At 41.7% G+C, this 1,261-nt stretch overlaps 1 protein-coding gene across 1 annotated transcript in view; it reads right to left on the bottom strand.

Moving 5' to 3' along the window:
• The window catches only part of MMRN1 (multimerin 1), a gene marked incomplete at its 5' end in the record, with an annotated part of 26,859 nt that extends 25,826 nt beyond the window's left edge, over positions 1-1,033 (bottom strand). The window contains one exon of the mRNA XM_009869919.1: positions 914-1,033. Coding sequence (XP_009868221.1) covers positions 914-1,033 — 120 coding nt within the window. The remainder of the gene's footprint in view (positions 1-913) is intronic.
• Positions 1,034-1,261: the final 228 nt, after the last annotated feature.

The raw sequence follows: 1,261 nt of genomic DNA, 5'->3' as shown, positions 1-1,261 counted from the left end.
CCCCCCCCCCCGCCCCCCAGGTTAATCTTCTAGACTGAATTAGTAAAAAAACTAGCAACATTTCAACCACAGGGGCCACTCCACAGTTTTGCAATATAATAACTATATTTCAGGGTCACCAAATCGTAATACTACTCTTCGTAGTTTCACTTCAAAGCTTTAAGCATGTTCTGCCGTACCACCTAGAGGACAATTCTCAGAACACTCAAACTGACTTGTGAGGAGAGGCTTTTGAAATTTGTCAGGGGGAAAACGTTACTGTTGTCAGAACCGCACTCAACCCACTGAGCTAACTGGCCCCCTAAAATGTTACATGTCACAGCCTCTGTTGGTGCTGTTTCAGTTCACTGTTTTCCATTCTCATTCATTAAAACCCTACTTCAGTTACTACTAAAATCTGATACTTGGAGAACATGCTTAAAGGAGGCATCCAAACCACAGCCTGAATATTTTTAACAGAGTTATTACTGACAAGTTACATCCAGGCCAATTGCTTTTCTAGGTTCGCTGCCTGACCAAAACTGTGCCAGAAACAAGCACCCAGGAAAGAGATAACACCAGAAATACCTAAGCCTCTCGGAGGAAGCCTTTTGCTTCAACAAAGCACAAGCTTGCACAGAAAGGATTTTCCTCCCTACAAGTGCTTTAAGGCTTTGAACATATGCACCTTTCTTTGAAATACTCCGGAAGAGGGGAGCAGACAGTGGGCTTACTTGAAGACTTTGCCAGACTGAAGGCATCCAAGCCATGAGCTTCCCCCCCTTGCAGTAGGGACATGTGAAGATGAGATCTGGAAACATGCTAATCTGTTCCTTCATTGTCATTTTTAATTTCTAAAGTCATGGTGTATTAATTATGCAGTTGGTGATAATTAAAGTACTTGCAAGTACTCTTTCTTCCTAGTCCTACACACCTCTGAGCGCAGGATCCAATATGCCAAGTGCAAGGCTTCGCTCTGCCTGATGAGAAGGTTTCCAGGTTGTCCACTACCACTGTAGGTAAGAGTCTCGTATGGACATAAGCACACCAGTTCCTGTAAGATATGGGAGGTAAATGTAATTGAAAGTACAAATAACATTTTCCACAATATGATGATACATGTTACTTAAAGGGGAAGTTAAACCCACAATTTAAGAATAGGACTAAGTTAAGAAATTTAAAGTTGGCTTCTCTTAGACTGCCAATGTAGTCTTGGGCAATAACTTAATCTTTGTGCTTCAGCTACCCATTACCAACAAAGATTACAGACAATAATTTCTCC

The sequence above is a fragment of the Apaloderma vittatum genome, unplaced genomic scaffold, assembly GCF_000703405.1.
Source record: "Apaloderma vittatum isolate BGI_N311 unplaced genomic scaffold, ASM70340v1 scaffold12190, whole genome shotgun sequence".
Classification (NCBI taxonomy): domain Eukaryota; kingdom Metazoa; phylum Chordata; class Aves; order Trogoniformes; family Trogonidae; genus Apaloderma; species Apaloderma vittatum.
The sequence above is the reverse complement of the archived record's forward strand: the minus strand, read 5'-3'. Positions and strand labels throughout refer to the sequence as shown.